At 44.3% G+C, this 23,552-nt stretch overlaps 1 protein-coding gene across 1 annotated transcript; it reads left to right on the top strand.

Annotated features, from left to right (window-relative positions):
- The first annotated feature begins 5,666 nt into the window (after window positions 1–5,666).
- LOC121435539 (E3 ubiquitin-protein ligase TRIM31-like) lies at window positions 5,667–17,716 on the top strand. The gene is made up of 8 exons (XM_041634953.1): window positions 5,667–6,190; window positions 6,614–6,709; window positions 8,526–8,756; window positions 10,921–10,943; window positions 11,557–11,672; window positions 12,641–12,715; window positions 13,598–13,639; window positions 16,219–17,716. The coding sequence occupies exons 1-8, from the start codon at window positions 5,780–5,782 to the stop codon at window positions 16,737–16,739; spliced, it is 1,515 nt and encodes a 504-aa protein (XP_041490887.1). The 5' UTR covers window positions 5,667–5,779; the 3' UTR covers window positions 16,740–17,716.
- The last annotated feature ends 5,836 nt before the right edge of the window (window positions 17,717–23,552 follow it).

Raw genomic sequence — 23,552 nt, 5'->3', positions numbered from 1 at the left:
GGTAGAGGTTATACTTCTCTAGGGGCTTGGCTGCTTTGCTTTTCTGGTTTTCGGGTTAAACCCCAATTTCTGTCTCTGGGCATTTGTTATTTGTGCTATAGGTGGTAGTGGCTCATGCCTTTAATCCCAGCACTCAGGAGGCAGAGGCAGGTGAATTTGAGTTCAAGGCCAGCCTGGTTTACAGAACAAGTTCCAGGACAGCTAGGGTTCCTGCACCCACATAGTCTCTTCACTACTGCTCTAACTCCAGTTTCCATGGGAGAGACAATATTCTCCTTTACTTCTGTAGGTACTAGGCATGCACACTGTGTATACATACATGCAGGCAAAACACTATGCACATGAAATTAAGATAAGTAAACCTAAGACATTTTAGTTAATTGAAAAATGAACAGTTTGGTTTTTAATGACAGAAGATAGGAGAGGTGTGGGGGATGGGGGTTGGGGGAAAGGGAGCCAGGGAGAGTGTTAGAAATTTTTCTAATGTGAGCTCTCTGCCGATGTAAAAATCCCAACCAAGCCAAATCATGACAAGCCAAATTAAAAAAATATCTAGGTTTAATGGGATTTCTGTGTTCTTGAGTGTCCCTGAGGGGAACCAGGAAGCTGCAAAGGTGACCATGAGTGTGGGGAAGAGGAAAGAGACCACAAGGGGACTTTCCCTGAAAGCAGTTTAAAATGACTGGGGGAGTGGTCAAGTTTTTGGTGGACTGTCTTGACCCTCCTCTGAGGAGGGGTCAAGGCTTGGTGGGCACAGGGAAGGGGCTCCAAAGAGGAAGATCAGAGACTGGGACTTACAATTCAGACTGTTTGTATAAGGGGTAACAGGAAGCTGAGGTAATATTTACCAACATTTAGGCTCTCTGAGGAAAAGGGGGCATTGACTCAAGTCTGATGCTTCCTGCAGTCATGGGATGTCATGGGGAAGGGGAGAGCTGGGTGTTGGTGGGTCCATGCTCAGTGAGAGGTGTGGCTGGAAAGGCATCCCGTGTACTGTCATCCTGGAGATGCCAGGCATCTGTTCCTTGGGAAAAGTGAGAAGTCAGATGTCTAGGAAAAAAATAGTGTTATCACCAAAGATGAGTGTGCCAAGAAGATGAGGTAGACCCTTCATTGTGGCATCCTGGAAAACCAGAGGGTGGAAGGTCCTGTCTGTTGGACAGACCAAGTGTCCTGAGTAGGTGCCCGCTTTAGCCTGGAGAGATGGTAGCAGCATGAGTGTCCCAAGAGCTTGGTAGCTGAGGGGATGGTGAGGATTACCATGTGAGGTCCTGTCCATTGACATTCAAGAGACCTAGGAGTTATTTGTTTGAGGAGTACTCTGTCCCCTGGGGAGAGCAGGGCAGGTTTAGGGGCATTAGGTCCCCTGGTGTATCGGCAGGCAGACAACTGTCAGAGTGTGAATGGAGAAGGGACCTTAAAAGGGAGAGGTAAGGTAGGTACCCCGCCAGTGGAGGAGTGATGCTGTATAACAATCCCACAACAGTTCAGAATTGTTGATAATAAAGGAGCTATTTATTTAAGGGGAAAGCCTACAGATCACCTTCATAAACAATAGTCTCTGAGCGACCAGAAACAGTGTCTAGCAGCCAGAACAGGAACCAGAAGCAGGAGAGTAGGCACACGGTTCCTGCTACTTTTTAAACTATAAGAGGCCACGCCCAAATGGGCTGGTATCTTAAAGGCTATTGGTTGAAGGAGCAGAATGTGCTCCCACAGCAGAGGAGTTTGGACTGGGAGGTGATGGTTAAGGAGAAAGGATCTTCCATAAAGCAGCTCAAAAGGGCTAAGGCCCATAGGGGAACGTGGGGTGGCCCTGAGGCGAGTAAGGGCAATGGGGAGAAGGGAGGATCAAGATAGCCTGAGTTCAGTGGAGAGCTTGGTTAGCTGTTGTTTGATGAGTCCATTGGCCCTTTCCACATTTCCCGAGGATTGTCGATGGTATGGTATATGGAATTTCCAGGAGATGTTGAGAGCTTCTGACGTGAGCTCCATGACACTGGAAGTGAAGGCTGGCTCACTGTCCATCTGGATGGTTCATGGGACACGAAAATGAGGAATGATGTGGTCCAGGAGTACCTGAGCCACCACACCTGCCATTTCCCTGGAGGCTGAAAATGCTTCTATCCATCCTATTTAAGTGTCTACAAGTGTTAAGAGATAACGGAGTTTTTAATGAGTAGGCATATGAGTGAAATCAACCTGCCAATCTTCGCCTGGTTGGTGTCATGAAGCCGATGTAGAGACTGACATATGTGGAGAGCCCCTTGTGGGTTGGCCTGGGCACACACCTGGCAGGAGTAGTGAATCTGTAAAATAGAACCTCAGAAATGGGTGGGGTCAAAAAGGGGCTCCAAGAAGCAGAACAAAGCTTTGGGACTCATGTGTAATGTCTGGTGGATGTCTGAAATGATTGACAATGCCTGGTCTTGAGGAAGGATGAGATGGTTATTTAAATAGAACCATCCATCTTTTGTTTTTGTGGCCCCAAAGCAGCTAAGGATATCTTGACCCAGTAAAGGTGCTGGGCAAGCAGGTATCACTAAGAAAAAGTGAGAGAAAAATTGTCCTGCAAGAATGCAGGGGAGTGGCAAGGTTTAAGTGGGGAGGAACGGGTTCCATCTACCACCATAACTGAAATTGGTGAGGGGAACATAGGTTCGAGTGAGATGTTAGAACAGAATAGGTGGCTCCCATTCCCAAAATAAAAGTAATGGACTTACCTGCTACCTGCAGCTTTACCCTAAGCTCGGATCAGGTTACAGGATATACCAAGTCTGAGCAGCTTCAATCCTCTGCAAGGCTGAGAAGTTTGAAGACTGGCACAGTTTCACTTGCCGATGTTGGTGAGGCCAGACCTCCGTGGTGTGGCATAGAGGACAAGCCGGCATGGGGGAATTGTGATTTCCAGTGTCCAGGTTGCTAGCAGATAGGGCATGGCCTCGTAGGAGGTTCAGTGCAATACCATGCCATATGGCCATTTAGGCCACACTTGAAACAGCTTGCCTGTGAGGTTGACTTAGGCTGGGCTCCACCAGGGTAGAGCCTTGAGGTTGGCTTCCCTTGTCCCCCTTCCTATGACCTTAAGGCAGCTGCTAAGGCAGGTTAGCTGCCTGCTGTAACCTTGTCTGTGGGGAAGACTCAGCTGTTTCTTCTCGGGCATTAAAATCTTTAAAGGCCATTTTCACCAATTCCCGTATAGGGGCTTGGGAACCCTCCTCAAACTTTCCTAACTTTTTCCTAATATCTGGTGTTGACTGAGAAATAAAACGGGTAGCCAAGACCTTGGCTCCCACTGGGGAGGCTGGATCTAGCCTGGTATATTGGACCATGGTCTCTTGTAATCAATTTACAAAAATGGCTGGGTTTTCATAAGCAGAAGGATTAGTAGAAAAGGACCTAGCCTCTTTTCTATCTGAGAGAGATCAGGAAGGAAAAAGGGAACATGAACTTTCATAATGCCATGGATTCCCACCACTTCCCAGAGAGGACAGAGAAGGGCAGAGCCATGGTAGGATCTAGTATGGGAGGAGACTGGGGAGGATTTGGAGGGGCTAGCCCAGTGCCCAGAGGGGGCCAAGGGTGGGGAGATGAGGTAAAAGGGGGAGGGGGAGAAGAAGGTGGGTAAGGTGAAAGTTGACCTTGAACCTCTGGATTGGCAAGGGAGGCAGTTGACAGGAAAGGAGAGAAATGTGAAGAATTTTGCTCCACAGGAGGAGGTTGGGTAGTGCAGGCTTGAGGGGGTGGGGCAGGGGACAGTGCCTCTGGCTGCATGTTCCAGCTGGAATTGTCAGGGTCCCAATTCCCAGATGACTGGGAATTTGTAGGCATTTTGTCCTTAGCTACCAAGACTGGTGCTGTGAGACACTGGCTACTAAGGGAAGGGTGGGAGCACAGAGCCCAAAAACCATGGACAGATGTAAGCTCTGCCCATTTGTCCTTATGGTGACAAAAATGTTTTAGGTCCAGAAGGACAGTAAGCTCAAGGTTTCCTTCTGGTGGCCAATGCATCCCATTGCCAAGATAGTATTGAGGCCAAATCTTAGTACATAGGGAAATTAGCAGCTCAGGACAGACTGTGTTGGATAGTCCCAATTTATAAAGATTTTGTAAGAGGCATCCCAGGGGTGACAGTGGATCTGGCTTTGAACTGCAAGTGTCTATTTTAAAGTCTATGCCCAATCGTGTGGCCTAAGCCTATTACCATGTGTCCTTGAAAATAGCTCTTAGGCATAATGGGGTCATGGAAATTGAATGCTAGGTGTTCCTAGAGCAAACAAAGTCCATCTCAGTTAGACCCAGTCTTGCTGGTCTAGCTACTAAGGTTGGAACTCTTGGCATGGGCCTGCGGCTTCCATAAGAGTCTGATAATCGACAAAAGTAAGTACAAATAAGTTCCCTCAAAACCCTATAGCATAGACAAGAAAAAGGGACTCACCAAGATGCAGCCGCTGTAGCCCAGTAGCTGGTTTTAGTGTGGTGTGGAGATCTCAGAGAGGGAGCTTTTGACACATGGCCTATGGCCATGCGGTAAGGCTGCCCTACCAGGTGGGACCTCCAAGATGTAAGAAACTTTCCTAATGTGAGCTCTCTACCAACACAAAAAATCCCAATCAAGCCAAATCACAAAAAGCCAAATTAAAAAATATCCAGGTATAATAGGATTCCTGCATTCTTGGGTGGCCCTGAGGGGGAACCAGGAATCCTTGAAGGAGATCCACGGGTCAGAGGGACAATAGAGACCACAAGGGGACTTTCTTTTTTTTTTTTTTTAAATTTATTTATTATGTATACAATATTCTGTCTGCATGTATGCCTGCAGGCCAGAAGAGGGCACCAGACCTCTTTAAAGATACTTGTGAGCCACCATGTGGTTGCTGGGAATTGAACTCAGGACCTTTGGAAGAGCAGGCAATGCTCTTAACTGCTGAGCCATCTCTCCAGCCCCACAAGGGGACTTTCTGCGGAAGCAGTTTAGATAGACTGGGTGAGTGGTCAAGATTTTGGCAGGCTCTCTTGACTCTCCTCTGGGTAGGGGTCAAGGCTTGGCAGGCACAGGGATGGGCCCTCCAAAGATGGAGGCCAGAGACTGGGGCTTACAAAGAGGAAGGAAGAAGCAGTTTGCCCCTGGGGACAAGAAAGAAGAAGAAAAGGTTAAGAAGTGAAGTACTAAGCTACTGAAGGGTACATGGATGACACTAGCTGATACTTTCCTAGTCGAGATAAAGGAAACAGGTCAGGGAAGCTGGAGATCTAAGAAGTACAGGGACAGAGGAAGAAACTGGTAGATCAAACAGAACAGAGGATGGTTCAGAGACAGGGAGAAAAAAAAACACCAGAAGAGATGGGGTAAGTAAGAGATCTAGGGGGTTAGCACACCTCCCTGAAATGCCACTTAGCCCTCCGCTCCCTAGCTGTAGTAGAGTAAACTTTGACACTTGGGTCTTCTGTTATCAGACAACTGCCTGTAAAGATAATTAGTTCAAGGTCCAGAGATCCTTGCTCCATGTTATAGGAAGCAGGAACTCATAGTATCTGTTTGTTCTTGAGAGACGGTGAGGTAGGACTGACTGTTTTCTTCTCTTTACAATATTCCCCATTTAAGTTTTCCTCTTCTCTGTTGTTCATTTACATAACCCCCTCTTCATTTGTCCTTCTCTAGTCTTCCAATTGAGAGGCTCTTTAGCCTCTGCTTCCTGTTTCATTTTCTCTTCCCAGTACTGGCACCTGCCTCGGACTTCTGGGCTTTCACATATCAAGTTAGCCTTGCTGCTCCATCATGGCAAGCCTACAGCGGGTCAGCAAACTACTGGAGGATGTGACCTGCCCCATATGCATGAAAATTCTACGGGATCCTGTCACCATTGACTGTGGGCACAACTTCTGCCTGCAATGCATCAATCAGGTTGGGAAAACTGCAGAAATCCTCCATTGTCCGCTCTGCAAACTTCCTGTGAATATGGATGCATTCAGGCCCAATAAGCTGTTGGCTAGTATTGCAGAGAAAATCCAGGCTATGGATCCTGCTGAGTTCCAACCAGAAGAAGAGCCAAGATGTCAGAAGCACAATGAACAGATACATTACTTCTGTGAGGATGATTCAGAGTTTCTATGTGTGAAGTGTCGTGTCCCCAAGGACGAAATATCCTACAAAGTTACCTCGATACATGAGGCTGCCCAGAACTACAAGGTAGGCACCTGCTTCCTTCTCTGTCCCCAGCTCAGCAGAGTAGAACTCCCCGGGGACCTGGGAACTGCTGCCTTTTCCATCTGGTTGGCACTGACTGCTGCACTCTTAACACTTGAATTGGCAGTGTGCAGCTGGGCCCAGTGAGCTCATAGGGCCAGGTTCTGGGAAATACCAATCTGTAAACAAGGCAGGAAGAATAATCAGAATAGTACTTTGGGGGCAGGGGAGATAATTCAGAGACTAAAGGCACTTGCCACCAAGTCTGAGGACTTGACTTTGACCCTCAGGATCACATAATACAAGGAGAAAATTGGTTTGATCCCTGAGAAAGAAAGGGGGGCTGCTAATAATGACATCAGTACCCTGGGATATCTTCCCTGCCTCCCAGAGGCAGAACCTGACTGAAGCATCCTCTCCCCACAGGTGCAGATTGAGACACAGCTCCAGGATTTGGGGCAAAAGGACAAGGAAATCATTAAAGAGAAAAGGGAAGGTGAAGGAGCAATCCAGGTGTTCAGGGTAAGAAATATTCACTCCAAACACTTTTGAGAAAGTTAAGCATCTCTGTTGAGGAAATGTCTGAACACTCCTTATACACCAGGCTGGAACAAAGTCCTGCTGACAAGATGGCGAGGGCAGAGCAGAAGGTGTGGTGCCTGAGCCTTGCTCCTGAGCTGTCCGGACCTACCTGCCTGGGTGCTGCACCAGTGAACCAGGAGGGCTTCTGCTCCTCCACCCACAGAAGGCTTTGTAAGGACCATGAGCACACACACAGACACACACACACAGACACACACACAGACACACTACACACAGAAACACACACACACTGGTTCACACAAGCCCCTTTTTACTAGAGACTGATTATACAGTAAGAAAGACAAGAGACTATGACAACACCAAATGTCTCCACCTGATTTTGATATTGTTTACTTTTTAAAAAGGTTTTGTATTACTTTTATCTATGTGTATATGTCTGTGTGAGTGAAAGCCATGTGTGTGCAAATCCTAGCAGAAACCAGAAGAACTGGAAATACAGATATTTGTGAGCTGCTCTTCATCGGTGCTGGGAACTGAATTCAGGTCTTCTGAAGAGCAGTAAGCATTCTTACCCCCTGCATCATCTCTCCAGCTCCATCCATGGGAAATTCAGTATGAAGGCAGCTAAACTGAAAAGAGCTCTCTCTCTCTCTCTCTCTCTCTCTCTCTCTCTCTCTCTCTCTCTCTTTTTCTCTCTCCTTTTTCTCTTTCCTTCTCTCTCTCTCTTTCACTCATTCACTATCTCTCTCTCTTTTCTCTCTTTCTTCATTTGTGTATGTTCTTCCCCATTGACTTTTAAGAATCTTTTATTTACTTGTTTTTAGGTTTAATTTTATGTGAATGAATGCTTTGCCTCCACGTATGTATGTATATCAGGTGCATGTCTGGTACCCATGGAGATCAGAAGAGGGCACTGGATCCCTGGAACTGGAGTTAGGATGGTTGTGAGCAACCATGTGAGTTCTCAGAATTGAATCTGAGTCCTTTGCAAGAGCAACAAAGTCCCTTACTGAGCCATATCTCCAGCTCCTAGACACAGTATCATATGTAGCACAAACTAGAAATTGTTATACAGAAAAAGGATAGCCTTCATCATCTGACCCTTTTGTCTTTCCCCCAGTACTGGAATTACAGGGCTATAACAGCATTCCCAGACTATGCAGTGCTGAGAATGAAATCTAGGACCACACACATGCTAAGCAAGCACCCTGTCAACTGAACTACAACTTTATCCCGGGTTTTCTATGGCGGTGTTGTTTGTTTGTTGAGAGAGTGGCTCAAGTATTCCAGGCTGGCCTTGAATGGAGGCTGCCTTGGCTTCCTAAATCTCCTTTCTACACTTCCCAAGTGCTAAGATTTCTTAGTTGTGTGTCTGGCTGATGGCCTTGAAGGTAAAAAAATAAAGTAATTGAGCCTAAATCCTTGAACACAGGAAGTGCTTTGATCTCCTTGCCCCTTCCCCCTTCCCACAGGTAAGCTCCAGAAAGCTATTTTAAACCAGTCTCCGAATAGTCTTTACATACTCCTAACGAGTGAATGGTGTCAGATGGTGCATGCCCTTGATTCTAGCACTTAGGAGGGAGAAACAGATGGATCTCTATGAATACAAGGCCAACCTATTGCTCTTAGTGAGTTCCTGGCTATCCAGGACCATATAGTGAGACTTTGCCTTTTAGTTAATTGATTAATTGGTTGATGGTTGATTGATTTAAAAAGTGAATGATGGGCTTAAAGGAAGCTTAGAGGATCCTCTCTCATTCCTCCCTCATCTCTGCATCCCTTCCCTTACCCCCAGGCCCAGGTACATCTAGAGAGACTAAAGATCCTTGAGGAATTTAAACATGTGCGCCAGAGACTGGAAGAGGAAGAGAGATTCCTCCTGTCCAGGCTGAGCTGGCTGGAGCAGGAGGGAGTCAAGCAGATAGAAGAGTATGTCACTGTCACAGAGGAACAGCTGACCACCCTCAGAAACCACATGGAATCCCTGAAAAATAGGCTACAAGCGCCATCCATGAAACTACTGGAGGTCAGTCCATTGGGAAAAGACTCGATGTCTCTCTGTCTCTCTCTGTCTCTGTCTTTCTGTCTCTCTCTGTCTCTGTCTGTCTCTGTCTCTGTCTCTGCTTCTGTCTCTCTCTCTCTCTCTGAAAGATACTTAAATATCTGTATTGTGCTGTGGCCTAACAGCTCCTAATATCTGACTCCTCCATGTTATTTGACCCCTGAAATGAAATTTTGAGAAACTCCTACCATTCCCTGAAAGGACATCAATGTCAGATACTTTCCTTTCTTTGGGGATTTGCCTGAGGCTCCCTTCGACCCCATCATAGAATCCATGAGCCTTACCTTTCTTACTTTAAGCTATCGCTTTTGATAAAGACCTTCCTGTCTAGGTTTCAAAGGGAAGCCTGTAGCTCCTCCAAGGCTCCATTTGTATTTTCTCAGACATAATGTTCTGTTCCTCTCTAATGCTCTTCTACCCCAAGCCCCAGTGCTCACCAGGTCCTTCCTCCTAATAAGCCTCCTGTATGAGGTATGGTTTATTAATTTTAATTGCCTTCCTGAACTAATCCACCAACTGCAGCCCTGCCTCACCTAACCAGCTGTTCTCAACCTGTGGGTCTCCATCCCTCTGGGAGATCTGCCAACCCTTTCACAAGGGCCACCGAAGACCATCAGAAAATATCAGACACTTACATTCCAATTCATGATAGTAGCAAATTTACAGTTATGATGTAGCAACGGAAACAATTTTATGGTTGGAGGTCACCACAACATGAGGAACTGTATTGTACGTGAGCAGTATTAAGAATGTTGAGAACCACTGACCTAACCAAATCTCCTCTCAGGACACTGAGGCAAGAGGATTGTTGCTAGTCCAAGGCTAACAGGATCAAAGATCAAGACACTATCTCAAACAGCTGGGCGTGGTGTTTCACCTCTGTAATCTAGCACTCCAGAGTAAGAGGCTTCCCTAGACCACTAGAGTTCAAGGACAGCCTGGACACACACACACACACACACACGCACGCACGCACGCACGCACGCACACACACACACACACACACACGAAAGGAAAGAAGGGAGGAAAAGAAAAAGAAAGAGAGCCATAAAACATCTAGAGCCTTTTGATCTTGTTCTTTGAGGCAAGATCTCATGCAGCCCATGCAGCCTGGCAGTGTTAGGACAAAGGTCATGTGACCAAGGGAACCACTGAATTACTCATCTCCCCATCCCCTTTTATGGACCACTACACCCAGCTCACAGTTTAGAATTGTAATGTGGACACATGTGTTTCTTTAAAGCATCTCTCAGACTCATTGTGCAAAGGCGCTTGCTTGCCACCAATCCCAAGACCCACACGGTGGAAGAATGGGGCCAATTCCCACAAGCTTTCCTCTGACCTCCTTCTGTAATTTCCGACCTAGATCTGATCACTCTGGCCTTGTAGGGTTCCTGCATTCTCATTTACATGCCCACATACAGACACACATATATACACAAATTAAAAACAATAAAAATAAGGCTGGAGAGATGGCTCATAGGTTAAGAGCGCTGTCTTAGATTTTAAATAGTAAAAATTAATTGGTGGGGAGGACTGAGGTGTTAGTGCATTCCTGTCCTCTCAGCACTCAGGAGTCAGACACAGAAGATTCGGTAGTTCAGGACTGTTCTTGGCTACACAGAGAATTCGAGCCAGCCTGAGATACATTAAACTGTCTCTGATAAAAACAAACAAACAAACAAACAAACCAAGAGGGAGGAATAATAGGACACCCAAGTGCCAGGACTAACACACCTGGTTTCTGTTTTGTTTTTGTTTTTTCTTTAAAGAACCCTGGACAGCCACTCCACCTTTGTCCTAACACTGCCAAGTTGAGCTCCCTGGTTCTGTATCAGAGGCAACACCTGTGTCCCAAATGTCACTCTTTCTTCTCTCCTCACTCTGCGTCTCCTGAGGTTTAAACACTATCCCAACCCTATCAGGACTTTTGGGGGTAGCAGTTCAGAATGGATTGGAGGGAAAGAGAAAAGAAGCAGAGACAGACAGACAGAGACAGCAGAGACAGAAAGACAGAGAGGAAAAGAAGTTGGAAAACTGGAGTGTTCTCACTCTGCCTCCAGCTGAGTCTGAACCCCTTCTTGGTGCCTCAGGCAAACTCTGACATTGTTCTCTCTTTCTCTTTCAGGACATCAAAAACACCTTGGGCAGGTATGATGGGCATCCCAAGTGCACTGTGCTTTCTGTTTCACTCATACATACAACATTCAACGTATATCTGAATATGTTCATGTCCTCGAATAACTTGGCTATAAGCTCTTAAGGCTGCATGTGGGGAAGACCAAGCTGGCCACAGTAGCATGTGATCTGCTGGGCACAGCTCTTTTCACCAACACCCAGCTTTAGAGCAGCTGCATTCCCCTTCCACATTCCTCTTGGTCAATGGGTGATCCCTGGTTTTCCCACTCAACCTCCCTAATCCCTATACATTCTCCCTTTTCTGATCCATCTCCCATCTTCATTTCCATATTTTCATGGGTTTGATCTGTAGTAGGAAGCCATTTGTTTGTTTTCCTGCCTGCCTAAACTTCACAAATAATCACACAGAAACTAAATTACTTAAATTACTGCTTGACAAATCACTTAAGTGTATTGCTAGCTGGCTCCTACATCTAGTATTAACCCATTTCCAGTATTTTATATTTTACTATGAAACTTGTGGCCTATCAGCAATGTTCTGGCATGTCTGCCTCAGGCAGTGGATCCATGGTTTCTCCTTGACTCTATCCCTGAACTTACCACTCAGATCAACATATCTTTACAGGGGTGAAGAATTTGAGTTTCACAACCCAACCCCAGTTCCTTTGAACCTGATGAAAAAAATCAGTGAAGTAAAAGCAAGACACGAGTCCATCATAGAAAGCCTGAAGGAATTAACAGGTAAGATGTGACTGCCACTCCCTGTGCTTACCTGCCTAAGGATATTTCCATCACCCCAGATACTGCCTGATGTCTCTGGTATAGCCCCAGAGCCTTTCAGAACCCAGGCTGAATGCTGAGTACGTTCAAAGAACCATTATACAGAAATTCCTCATGCTGTGTTGTATCAGGTTTAGAGCTGAGGACTTTGTGCTTGCTTGACAAGCACTCTTCATTGAAAACAAAAGCAAACAGGAACATTGTCCACGGTAGTCTCTTATGGAAGACCGCAGTGACCTTCTGAGTAGCTGGGTCTCCAGCACCCAGCACTGTGCCCAGGTAGCTCTCAACCTTTATTGGACATGCTGAAATGGCAGTTTTAACACTTTGAGCTAAAGAAACATATTATTTAATTTATTTTACCCATTTCGTTTTAAAATGTTTCATTTATTTTATTTGTGTGGGTGTTTTGAGTGCATGTATTGTGTATATGCCTGGTGTCCAAAAGGTCAGAAGACGGTGACAGATGCCCTGGGACTGGAGCTTCAGTGGATGCTGACAACTGAACTGGGGTCCCTGGTGTTGTTAACCACTGAGGCCTCTTTCCAGCTCCCTTTTCCTTTCCTTTTGAGACACTGGAGCTCACTGTGTACTGTGGACTACAAGTTGTCATCCTCCTGTGTCAGCTTCCTGAGTGTCAGCATGCCCTGGTCTTTTAGGCTTCCAAAATAGCATCTAGAAAAGCCCAAATTCAGTGGCTTATGCTTGTGGCTCCAATACTTCTGTTCTGGACTGGGCTGTACTGAGGAGCCACATCAGGGAGATCCAAGAGCAGCTCTCCCTGTTTGCTGCCTTCTTGGTCCACTGAGACTATGCGAGAAATCCCAGTACCACATTTTCCTACATGAGCAATCAGTGCCTCACTGTGTGGTCCCTGTTGTCTGCTTAATTTCTGTGGACCCTCCATCTCCTTCACTCTCTCCTCACAGACAACCTGAACACTGAAGGGAAGGAAGATAAAAGCACATTCCTGAACAGCCTGGATGAAAAGGACAAGGAGAACTGTAAGTGTGTGCATACACTGCTGTTTGGGGAATGTGAAGAATACAGAATCTCTCTTCAATGGGAGATTAAGGGTGGAAGTTCCAGTGTGTGTGTGAACACCAATCTAGAACAAGCTTATAGAATTGTTTTTTTTTAATATTTATTTATTTAGGGGCTGGAGAGATGGCTCAGAGGTTAAGAGCACTGATTGTTCTTCTAGAGGTCCTGAGTTCAATTCCCAGCAACCACATGGTGGCTCACAACCATCTGTAATGAAATCTGACGCCCTCTTCTGGCCTGCAGGCACACATGCAGACAGAACACTGTAAACAAAATAAATAAATAAATATTTTAAAAAAATATTTAAAATATTTTATTTTTTTAAAATATTTATTATTTTAATACAATATTCTGTCTGTGTGTATGCTGCAGGCCAGAAGAGGGCACCAGACCCCATTACAGATGGTTGTGAGCCACCATGTGGTTGCTGGGAATTGAACTCAGGACCCCTGGAAGAGGAGGCAATCCTCTTAACCTCTGAGCCATCTCTCCAGCCCCCTAGAATTGTTTTAATATTTTACATTTAGGTAATCATAGTGATACACCACTAATTAAGAAATGTTCAAAATGAAGGGAAATTTATAGATTTATTCCTTCATTGCACAAGGCTCAGTTGGAGGCAGTTCAGTCTGCAGCTGGAGTTTACCAACAGCCCTAGTTAGCCCAGCAAAGCTGAGGAGTTGAGACCTGCAGGGACAAGACCTGTAATGATATCATTTGATTGGTTCAGCTTTGAGGGTAGTTAGGATAAAAGCCAGGATCAGCTCTTCATCCCCAAAATGACTTTTAATTTATAACTACTTGTTATTAACCTAAAATTTGTTTTCTCTCTCAAATCTTAGGGCACCTGTTACAGAAGAATAACTCAGAGTTGCCCACCTCAGGTAGGATTCCTGCTAGGCACACGGGTCTTCCTCTAGAGAAGCAAGGGACCTCTAGGTGTGCAGGTCAAAGTGTTCTGTTCATTCACAGCTTTGATACAGCAGAAGCCTAGCCCCCAACAGGGGACCCCTAATATGCAGGTGCACCTTGCTGCTTGGTCTATGCCCCTCCTACTGCCTCTGCAGCTCAGCAGGACCTAATGCTCAGCCCTATTCCATCCCCTTCCACTTTGTGGGACAGCCCCCCCCCTTCAGCACTGCTCTAGAGCAAAACTGGGCCCCTTTCCCCATGTTCCTGGAGGAGGAGCTGGCTGTGAGCTGGGCTCTGTACACACTGACAGCCTCAGAGTTGTGGGCTGCGCACCCCTGGATGTTGCCCTTTCCTTCTCGCTCTCCCAAACCCTTTGGTTTTTCTCTTAAAAACTTTTCTTTTCTTGGTTATTATTGTGTGTGCATACTTATGCACAATGGGGTTGAGAGGATTATTTTGTGAAGACCGTTCACAAAATGTGAATTTTGGGCTTAGCAGCAAGCATCTGTATCTGTACCTGCCAAGCCATCTTACCTATCTTTTCCTAGTTCTTTTTTTCCTCTCCCTCTAGCTGGTGTGTATGAATGTGCATGGGTGTCTGTGTATGTGTGTGTTGTATGTGCATGTGTGTGTTGTTGTGTGTGTGTGGTGTATGTGTAGTCTGTGTAGTTTGTTTGTCTATGTGTGTGTATATGTGTGTATAGTGTATATGCGTGTGTGGTGTGGTTTGCATGTGTGGTGTATGTGTATGTGTGTGGTGTGTGTGGCGTGTGGTGTGTATGTGTGTGTGGTGTGTGTGGCGTGTGGTGTGTATGTGTGTGTGGTGTGTGGATGTGTGTGCGTGTGCATCCATGTGTGTGTGTGTGTGGTGTGTGTGCGTCCCTGTGTGTGTGGTGTGTGGTGTGGTGTGTGTGTGTGCGTGTGTACTGATGGAGGCTAGACTTAGGCATCTTCTTTCACACTCTTCCTTAGTTTCATGGACAAAATCTCTCACTGAACCTCAAGCTCTCTAGATAGCGTGGGCTGTCTTGCTACTGAGGCCCATGCCCATCCAGTCATCCCTGCTACTCAGCGCCAGGGTAACAAGTGTTCCAGGGCCACACCCAGATTTTATCTTTAGATGCTGGGAATCACGACTCATGTCCTCATGCCTGCACAGCCAAAGATCCTCCCAGGTTCTTTGTTTGTTTGTTTGCTTGCTTACTTTGAGACAGAATCTCATGTAGCCCATATTGCCTTTGAACTCATGGTAGTTCTGTCTCAGCTTTCAAAGTGCTGGAATTAGAGATTTATGCATCACTGTTTCTGGCAATGAGCACCTCCAACAAAATAGAACCCATGGTGGTTGTTCTCACCCAGTACTGCTCTTCCCCTAATTGCTTTGATTCTGATGCCCCCGGTAGACAGAAGTTCCTACCAATGTCTTCCTCTATGGTCATTGTGCCCACCCCCTATCTCCCAGTAATACAACTTAGCCAGGTCTGGGGGTTAGAAATGGGTAAGATCTGCTTGGATCATGCCTCTTACCTACCCCAGTGACCCTGGCCAGTTGTTCTAATGCTCACTTCCACATCGGCCATCTCCCCAACCCCACACACAGCAGAGGAGAACTAACATTGCAGCAAAGGCTGAGATGCAACACTAAATGAGAGGCGAAAATGTTCCCACTTTCTAAACTTTAGCAGAGCTGGGACCACTGGTGCTCTAGCCTTTGAATAGGACAGATAAAGAGTCTGTAGCTTTGATAAACTGCCATTCAAGGTCTGAGCCTTAATACGAGAGTGGGGGCATATCAGGGGTCTCTGAATATCCACTTCTTCCAGTCCTCCTGTGTTTGAGGGATTACCTGCTATCATGTGCACTCATGAGTGCACACACGTGCCTATGTGTGGGAGTCAAAGGATGAGTGGGGAAGTCAGCTGAGTCATCTCCTGGCTCCAGGAAGTCAGTTTTAAAAAGTCAGGCTAATGGTGACCCCAGTTTAGAAAATTGGGTGAACCTTGACCTCACATAGTAGCCCCAGTTGTTTGCCATATTAGAACCAGGAAATCTGGAAATGGAGAAGAGGTATCTTCATTGTTAGAAGATCCAAATTGTCCAGGGTGTTTTGACCTTGGTTCAAGGCCTCTTTCTGAAATGATTCTACTACAACATGGATTCGGGGAGCTTCCCTCTGCACCCACAGAACAGAAGCTCATAAAAGCAGGAGCTAAGTTTGAGGCCTGAGGATGGAGGGTGAGGAGAGGTACTGGAGAGGGGGTGTAGGGAGCATGGGTATGTATCCCACACCTACAATTCCAGCACTAGAGAGGTGCAGTTTGAAAGATGAGAAGTTCAAGATCTTCCTTAGCTACACAGAAAATTTCAGTCCAGCTTGGGTTATATGAGACCCCCTTCTCAGAAAACCATAAGAAACAGAGTCTTCTCTGAGGATATAGACTGGAATTTGAAGGAGAAATTATCCCTCTAACTACATCATGAGAAGCTCAAAAAGCAGGGTGCTGGAGGACTTGGCCTGAAACTATCCTTCTTCACTTTTATCTTCCCACAGAACCTATGACCCTGGACTCGACCTCAGCTGACCCAAACCTCACCTTTTCTAAGGATCTAAAGAAAGCAAGCTTGTACCTCGTCGACAACACAAAGAATACTGAGGCAAAACATAGACAACTCTCTTCTTTCCACTGTGTGAGGGGCTCTCAAGTCCTCTCTTCAGGCTGTGGGGTGTGGGAGGTGGAAATCCAGGGACCCCATGATAGGGTTGGCATAGTGGGTGTGGTTGCTGAGTTGCCTCAGGGGTCCCAGATTCAGAACTCTGAGCCATGCTGCTTGTGGGCACTGAGAGTCTCGTCCTCTGACTGTCAGCCAATCACCAACTGCAGTAACCAGGAGAATCTCTCAATCTGTCTTAAGAAAGTGGGCGTCTATGTGGATTATGACCGTGGAGATGTCGTCTTCTATGATGCCACCACTAACAAACATGTGTACACCTTCCAAACTTCCTTTGACAGACCGGTATTCCCTTATTTTGGGCTTGAAACTGCCCGCAGCTCTATCATCCTGGGCCTCTAGGGATGTTGCCCTGTGGGTCCCTCAGTCTCTTCCCCACCCATCCATCATGACTGACTAAGATACAAGTGGCAGGAATGAAGCTTGGCCCTGCTTGGGCACACTACACATCCCACATACCTAATACAACCTATACACTCCAAATACACTACACACCTTTCATACACTACACACCCCACACACCCTACAAACCTACACACTATACACCTACACTCAACCACATTGCAATCCTACAAACCCTACATATCCCACACATCCTACAGACACTACACCCACCACACACTCTATACACTTTACACACCCTACAAACACTACATATCCCAAACACCCTACCCACTACACATCCTACAGACACTACACACACTACACACCCTACACACACTACACAACCTACACACCACAATACCCTACATACCTCACACCTCCTACACACCCTACACATACTTCTTTCCTGAGCAAAGTAGACAGTAGAATTTCCAAATACTAACCACTAGGTTTTTCGTTGCTGAACTTCATAAAAGGACACAATTGGAAGTGGCCAAACTTCAGCAACAGTCCATTGGGAAATATCTGGCCACTCCCTGCTTGAGATGCAAGTCCAAGACGCTGCCCAGCACCCTGCCTGCCCCTCTCTGTACTTCACTCCTTGCAGTTCCTATGACTCTGAACTTGAGCACCTGACTCTGGCCCTTTCCTGATGTCTGAAAACCAGAGGCTACATGCAGAATCAGCCAGGCCTGTGCCAGTTTGTAGACAGGACAGTCCTCAATCAGGGCTGTAACCTTTTGACAATTTAAAGCAACATTGTCACCCTCAACAACTCTGCCTTCAACTTAAAAGTAAAATTGTAAACCACTCTTCATGTTGATTTAATTTCTAATTTGTGTTATGCCACATCCATAGCTATCCTTGGCCTCCATTGACCCTCCAACCTCAGGCAGGTTACTACTGGAATAGATTGATTGTCAAGGGGGTGTAGTGGAAACACTCATGGAACATACTACATTTCACAATTAAAATTTTAATTTATTTTACATTTCTGGTGTGTGTGTGTGTGTGTGTGTGTGTGTGTATCCATGTGTCATGTCTTCCCAGAAGGTTAAAAGATGATTTTTGAGTGTCAATTCCTCTTTTTTCCTTATGGAATCCAGGTTAGATCTTAGCTCATAGACTTGGTGCAAGTGTCTTCTGGATGAGTCGTCTGACAGTCTCCATTTCCCATTCCAGAAAGTAGACTGTACATAGACATGTTTGTTTGCTTATTCTCCCTAAGGTTCATGTAGCCTACCCTGACCTTGAACACTTTGTTGCAGCAACTGAGCAGGACAGAATATTCAGTCAACAAATGGCACCCATGTGGACAACTACATCCACATAAAGCATTAGAGAGCTTAGAAAGTATTTCTAGACAAAAAAGAGTAGAGTTAAGAACAGCTTATTGATAGCAGTATTTTCTCAGGTGGGCTCTGTTTGCTAGAGGCAAATGCATCTCATTTAAGAGAGGCTTCCCGACTCAGCTTTAGATGTAAAACCTTGCAACTCTTTTAAGAGGCCCTGCCACAAAACACTTAAATGGTGTTGATGAAAAGCTGATCACATGCCTTTTGGTTTCAACATTAGCAGGAAAATAGCCATACCATTTTAAAATACCAGCATTCTGGCCCGTCCTGCCAGCATAAACTCTGACTCTTTCAGGCAGGAGGTCCAGCTACAAATCATTTGAGTGTGGTTTGTGAACAGACTGCTGCAGCATGCTTGCCGGCAGGGACCTTGAAATGCCATAGAATTGTGGCCATAAACATGGTTACATCCGGTACCTCTGCCATGAGGCTGGAATCTCAGAAAGCTAAGAAATGGGCTAGATTCAGCTGCCAAAGCAATGGCTTTAACCTTAACCATATCACTTAGCAAATTAAAGACTCATGTGGTCAGAAAAAGAGAGATATACAGTAAAGAGAGAGTCAGAGATGAAGGAAACCTCTAAATGGTTTACAGTCTGTTAAAAATATATGTAGGCTAAAGGTTAAAGTCCTTTAAAATAAAAAAGAAAGAAAGAGATTAGTTAGGTGTGGTGGCACACACCTTTAATCCCAACACTTGGGAGATAGAGGTGGGCAGACCTCTGAATTCAAGGTGTCATGGTACACACCTTCAATCCCAACACCTGAAAGACAGAGACTGACAGATTTCTGTGGGTTCAAGGACAGCCTGGTCTACAGAGTGAATTTCAGGATAATCAAACATACACAGAGAAACCCTGTCTCAAAAGTCCAAAAATTAAAAATTAAAGAAATAGAGGTTAAAATAAAGCCATGTAAAGATAAAAAATACACAGAGAGTCTGGATATTGTATGTTATTATGTTCTCTTTGAATTGTTTGAATGCTGACGAAGGAGCAACAGCTGCTAAAAGATATTTGTTTATAAATTCTGCTGATGGGATAAAACTGGACTTGCTGAACATAGCGGACAATGAGGACTACTGAGAACTCAAGAACAATGGCAATGGGTTTTCGATCCTACTGCACGTACTGGCTTTGGAGGAGCCTAGGCAGTTTGGATGCTCACCTTATTAGACCTGGATTGTGGTGGGTGGTCCTTGGACTTCCCACAGGTCAGGGAACCCTGATTGCTCTTCGAGCTGATGAGGGAGGGGGACATGATCGGGGGAGGGGGAGGGAAATGGGAGGCAGTGGCGGGGAAGAGACAGAAATCTTTAATAAATAAATAAATTAATTAAAAAAATAAATTTTGTTGAATTAATCCAAGATAGTGATTTTGAAAATACCTTGACTTTAAAATTGAAGTAAAAAAATATGTTACTTTGGAGAAGAGGTTTTGCTTTTGTTTCCACAGAAAATTAGAGGCTGTGGATTTATTCTGAGTTAAGAAAAATCAGGTTTGATCAAGAAAGACCACATGAGAAATCTCCAGTAAGAACAGATGGCCAGGATGCCTGAGTTCTACACGCAGAACAGATTCAATATGCTGACTGAGATGATCAAGCCTCACAGGATATTCCAGTTAGGACTAGATCATAATTCTACATTTACTTTAGATACCCATAAGTTTCTCAGTTCCCTCAACCAACACGAAGTAGCCTGGAAAACTACGTCCACATTCCCCCAAAAAATGGACTATGGATATTTTCCTTTGTTTATAATGTTTGTTACAAGTTGTTATGCCTAATGGTCAGAAGATAAGCTCTACAAAGGATATTAGATTAAGAGTTCGTGTGTTTTTTTTTAAAGAGGGGGAAGTGGTGTGGGACAATGGTTTATATTCTTTCAATTATATTTTAAATAAATGCTGATTTGCCAGTAGCCAGGCAGGAAGTATAGGTGGGACAACCAGACAGGAATTAGAAGCGAATCAATGAGAACAGGAGAGTTCTGGGAAGAAGCAAGTCCTAGTCTGAATTTGTGACCCAGCCACAGAAGAAGTAAGATGTGACTGCCTCGCCAAATAAGGTACTGAGCCACATGGCTAACATAGACAAGAATAATGGGTTAATATAAGTTCTAGAAGTTAATAAGAAGCCTGAGCTAATGAGCCAATTAGTTTATAACTAATATAGACCTCTTCGTAATGTTTTTGGAAATTAACAATTGTGAGAAACGGGCAGGACAGAAACCCTGACAACAGTCTGTCATAAGTGTTTTACAAATGTTTTATCTGTCTGTGGCTTACAATTTCATTTTAATAGTATCTTCAGCAAAGCAAAATTAAAAACATCCAACAAATTCCAAGGTACAACTTTTAAATGCATATTGGCCAATTCTTATGGAAGAATTTTTAAACATATTGGCCTATGAGTTTTCCCTGCAGCATCTATTTTGTGGTTTGTGTGAAGGCAATGTTGACTGCACAGGACACACCGAGAATGCTTTGATTTTATGAAAAGGTCCCGGGAGTTCTTAATGTGTTTAGTGACAGTCATAAATGAAATCTATTGTTTTATGCAGCTAACATACCCACATAGAAAGAACAAGAATCAATTTAAAACAAAATCATAAATAAAACCATCAGGACATTGTGAATTCTTTAATTTTAAGAAGGTTCAACCTCTTTAATAGGCATCCTAATTTGGATTCTCTGTTCTCCTTGTAGAATATTTTTTTCTTTTCTATATTGTATTCTAGGGCCACTATTTATTTATTGATTGGTTGATTGATTTATATTGCTTTTATTGAGATATTTATTTTTCTCCACTTCCCTCCCTTCCTCCTCCCCTTCAACCCTCTCCCATGGTTGCTATGCTCCCAATTTACTCAGGAGATCTTGTCTTTTTCTACTTCTCATGTAGATTAGATCTATGTATGTCTCTCTTAGGGTCCTCATTGTTGTCTAGGTTCTCCAGGAGTATGATTTGTAGACTGGTTTTCTTTGCTTTATGTCTAAAAGCCACTTATGAGTGAGAACATATGATATTTATCTTCCCGAGTCTGGGTTACCTCACTCAATATGATGTTTTTTAGATCCATTTATTGGTCTCCCAATTTCAATATGCCATTATTTTTTTCCACTGTGTAGTACTCCATTGTGTAAATGTACCACAGTTTCCTTATCCAATTTTTGGTTGAGGAGTATTTAGGTTGTTTTCAGTTCCTGGCTATGACAAATAATGCTGCTATGAACATAGTTGAGGACATGTCCTGTGGTATGATTTAGCATTCTTTGCGTATATATCCAAAAGTGGTATTACTGGCACTTGATGTAGGTTGTTTCTTAATTCTTTGAGAAATCGCCATACTAATTTCCAAAGCAGCTGTATAAGTTTGCACTCTGACCAGTAATGGAGGAGTATTCCCCTTATCCCACATCCTTTCCAGCATAAGCTATCATCAGTGTTTTTGATCTTGGCCATTCTGACAGGTATAAGATGGAATCTCAGAATTGTTTTGATTTTCATTTCTCTGATGGCTAAGGATGTTGAGTGATTCCTTAGTTGTCTTTTAGAATACTAGTTCTTAAAATTAATGGAGAAGTGGGACCACCATAGAAAACGCAAATAAGGGCAATTAATTGTAACTAAGCCAACACCAAAAATAATATTAAAGGAAATAAAGGAGAAAAAAAGACAGCCTTGTGATGTGGGATTCACCTCTGCATGCTGTGAATACCATTGGATAATTAAAAAAGCTGCTTTTGGTCAATGGCTTAACAGGATATAGCCAGGCTGGAAAAGATATCGAAGGTAGGCAGAGTCAGAGAAACATCATGCAGCCACCATTGAAGAAAGATGCCCATGTGCCAGTACCAGTAAACCATGAGCCTCATGGTAAAATATAAAATAATAGAAATGGGGTAATTTAAGATGTAAGAGTTAGCCAGAAATACACTCAAGCTATTGGCCAAACAGTTTTGCAATTAATATAGTTTCTGTGTGATTATTTTGGGCCCAGGTAGCTGGGAAATGGACAAGCAGCATCCATCTACAGTCTTGTCCATGATAACTCAAGAAAAAACACATTATATGAGAAGAACACATGGTTCATTAAAGCAGAAGAGAAGTTACAGGAGTGGAGTATAAAGGAAAGATAGAATGATGAGGGAGATGAGGGAGAACCAACAGAAAATGAATTACATCCAGAAATCCTTAAGAAGCACTAATACATTGGGTACTGCTTTTATTAAAAAATATATACTTAAAAAACAATGTTACACATGTTTATAAAATATCCTAATGAAATCCATTGCTCTGTGTAATTAATATATGCTAGAAAATAAAGCTGTGCCAACATAGGTGGTTTTTAAACATAAAGCAAAGAAAAACCAGCCTATAAACCACAATCCCAGAGAACTTAGACAACAATGAGGACACTAAGAGAGACTTACATAGATCTAATCTACATGGGAAGTAGAAAAAGACAAGATCTCCTGAGTAAATTGGGAGCATGGAGACTTTGGGGGAGGGTTGAAGTGGGAAGGAAGAGGCAGGAAGGGGAACAGAGAAACATGTAGAGCTCAATAAAAATCAATAAAAAATGCACAGTTCTTAAGGTGGTTTAACATGGTGATTCTGGTGGCATATGCCTGCAATCTTAGTTACTCTGGAGGCTTGCATCATGGGAATCAAAAGTAAGATTTGGTCTTAAAATAAAAAGTAAAAAAGAACACTGTATATTGTTGTGCCAAGATTATCACCTCCAAAGAGACCACCTGAAACCAGAGAAGACCAGACTGCAAAAAGGAAGGTTTAATTGCTAGCTTAATGCGGACTAGCTCAGAACTCATTTCCACACTCGAAGCAGCTAGGCAGAAAGGAGCTCAGAGTTCCTCTGTGGGATTAGCTTATTTAAAGCAGAAAACCACAAGAAGCCCTTCTGGCCAGTCAAGGGGGAGGTTGGCATGGGTGCAAAGTCTTTGCTTTCTCTCCCATCCTGCTTTGTCAGCTTGTTTTTGTCTTTAGAGCAAGGCCATGCCATCCCTGAGTCTGGACATCCTTATCACCAGATGGTCGGGCAGGCATCCTGACTCTGTGTTTTGTATTCTTATGAATGGTGTGTGTGTGTGTTTGTGTGTGTGTGTGTGGCCATTATCATTCCTGGGAGCATGAAACTAGTCTGGGGTTTTTAAAACATTCTGCTTGGGAATTCCTTCTTGTCCCTTTGAGAATAAGGGATGAGGATCTTACATTCCCCACTCCTCTTGGTCCTAAGGGAGCTCAATCATGTGCCTGCTTGCCCATGTAACAACCCACAGGGAGAACAAGATTCCTACACTTTTCTGCCTGGAACATTCAACTGTAATTTTTAAGTCTTGCCTGTTAAAGAGTTAGTCCGTGTGTGTGTGTGTGTGTGTGTGTGTGTGTGTG

The sequence above is a fragment of the Microtus oregoni genome, unplaced genomic scaffold (assembly GCF_018167655.1).
Source record: "Microtus oregoni isolate MIOR12 unplaced genomic scaffold, Mior012 000046F_ref0000063, whole genome shotgun sequence".
Taxonomy (NCBI): Eukaryota; Metazoa; Chordata; class Mammalia; order Rodentia; family Cricetidae; genus Microtus; species Microtus oregoni.
This window is presented reverse-complemented; position numbering and strand designations above follow the sequence as displayed.

What these genes read in the sequence shown, in the direction of transcription:
- LOC121435539 (XM_041634953.1), top strand. Translation starts at nt 5,780, where the DNA reads ATGGCAAGCCTACAGCGGGTCAGCAAACTACTGGAGGATGTGACCTGC. An exon ending in AGGCTGCCCAGAACTACAAG is followed by an intron (nt 6,191 to 6,613) that starts GTAGGCACCTGC and finishes CTCTCCCCACAG; the next exon opens with GTGCAGATTGAGACACAGCT. An exon ending in ATCAAAAACACCTTGGGCAG is followed by an intron (nt 10,944 to 11,556) that starts GTATGATGGGCA and finishes ATATCTTTACAG; the next exon opens with GGGTGAAGAATTTGAGTTTC.